The sequence below is a fragment of the Wasmannia auropunctata genome, unplaced genomic scaffold, assembly GCF_000956235.1.
Source record: "Wasmannia auropunctata unplaced genomic scaffold, wasmannia.A_1.0 LD336090.1, whole genome shotgun sequence".
Classification (NCBI taxonomy): Eukaryota; Metazoa; Arthropoda; class Insecta; order Hymenoptera; family Formicidae; genus Wasmannia; species Wasmannia auropunctata.
In genome coordinates, this window is record NW_012026800.1 from 4,008,025 (window position 1) to 4,008,423 (window position 399).

The 399-nt window shown below is 48.1% G+C and overlaps 1 protein-coding gene across 1 annotated transcript in view; it reads left to right on the forward strand.

Moving 5' to 3' along the window:
• LOC105448076 overlaps positions 1 to 353 on the forward strand; it is a 4,479-nt gene extending 4,126 nt beyond the window's left edge. Inside the window, exon 5 of the mRNA XM_011686439.1 lies at positions 9 to 353. Within this exon, the coding sequence (XP_011684741.1) occupies positions 9 to 353 (345 nt within the window). The remainder of the gene's footprint in view (positions 1 to 8) is intronic.
• The last annotated feature ends 46 nt before the right edge of the window (positions 354 to 399 follow it).

Consider the following 399-nt stretch of genomic DNA (forward strand, 5'->3'; position numbering starts at 1 on the left):
TTCGGAAGAAGCCGCAGGTACATACGGCCACGACGGCGATCAAAGATTCCGAAGAAGCAGGGAACTCGTTTTCCAGCAGTGAAGACGAGGGAGTCACAAAAGAAAAAACAACGCGAGCTGCACGCGAATATCGGGTTACGCAGATGAGCGGAAAACCGAGAATAAGCACTGGACTCGACCTAGTAACCCTGCCGATGCAGGAAGCAAGGAAAGGGAAAGTAAGCCTTCTTGTCGACACAGGAGCAACTCTTACATTGATGAAATTGAAATATGTCAAGGACGACACCCCGTTACGAGAGGATCGTATGATCTCTAACGGGAGTAACCGGTCACAAAATTCAAACTATTGGTAAAATTCGAGCGACTATACCGATTGGAGACCGAACGATTCGCCATACT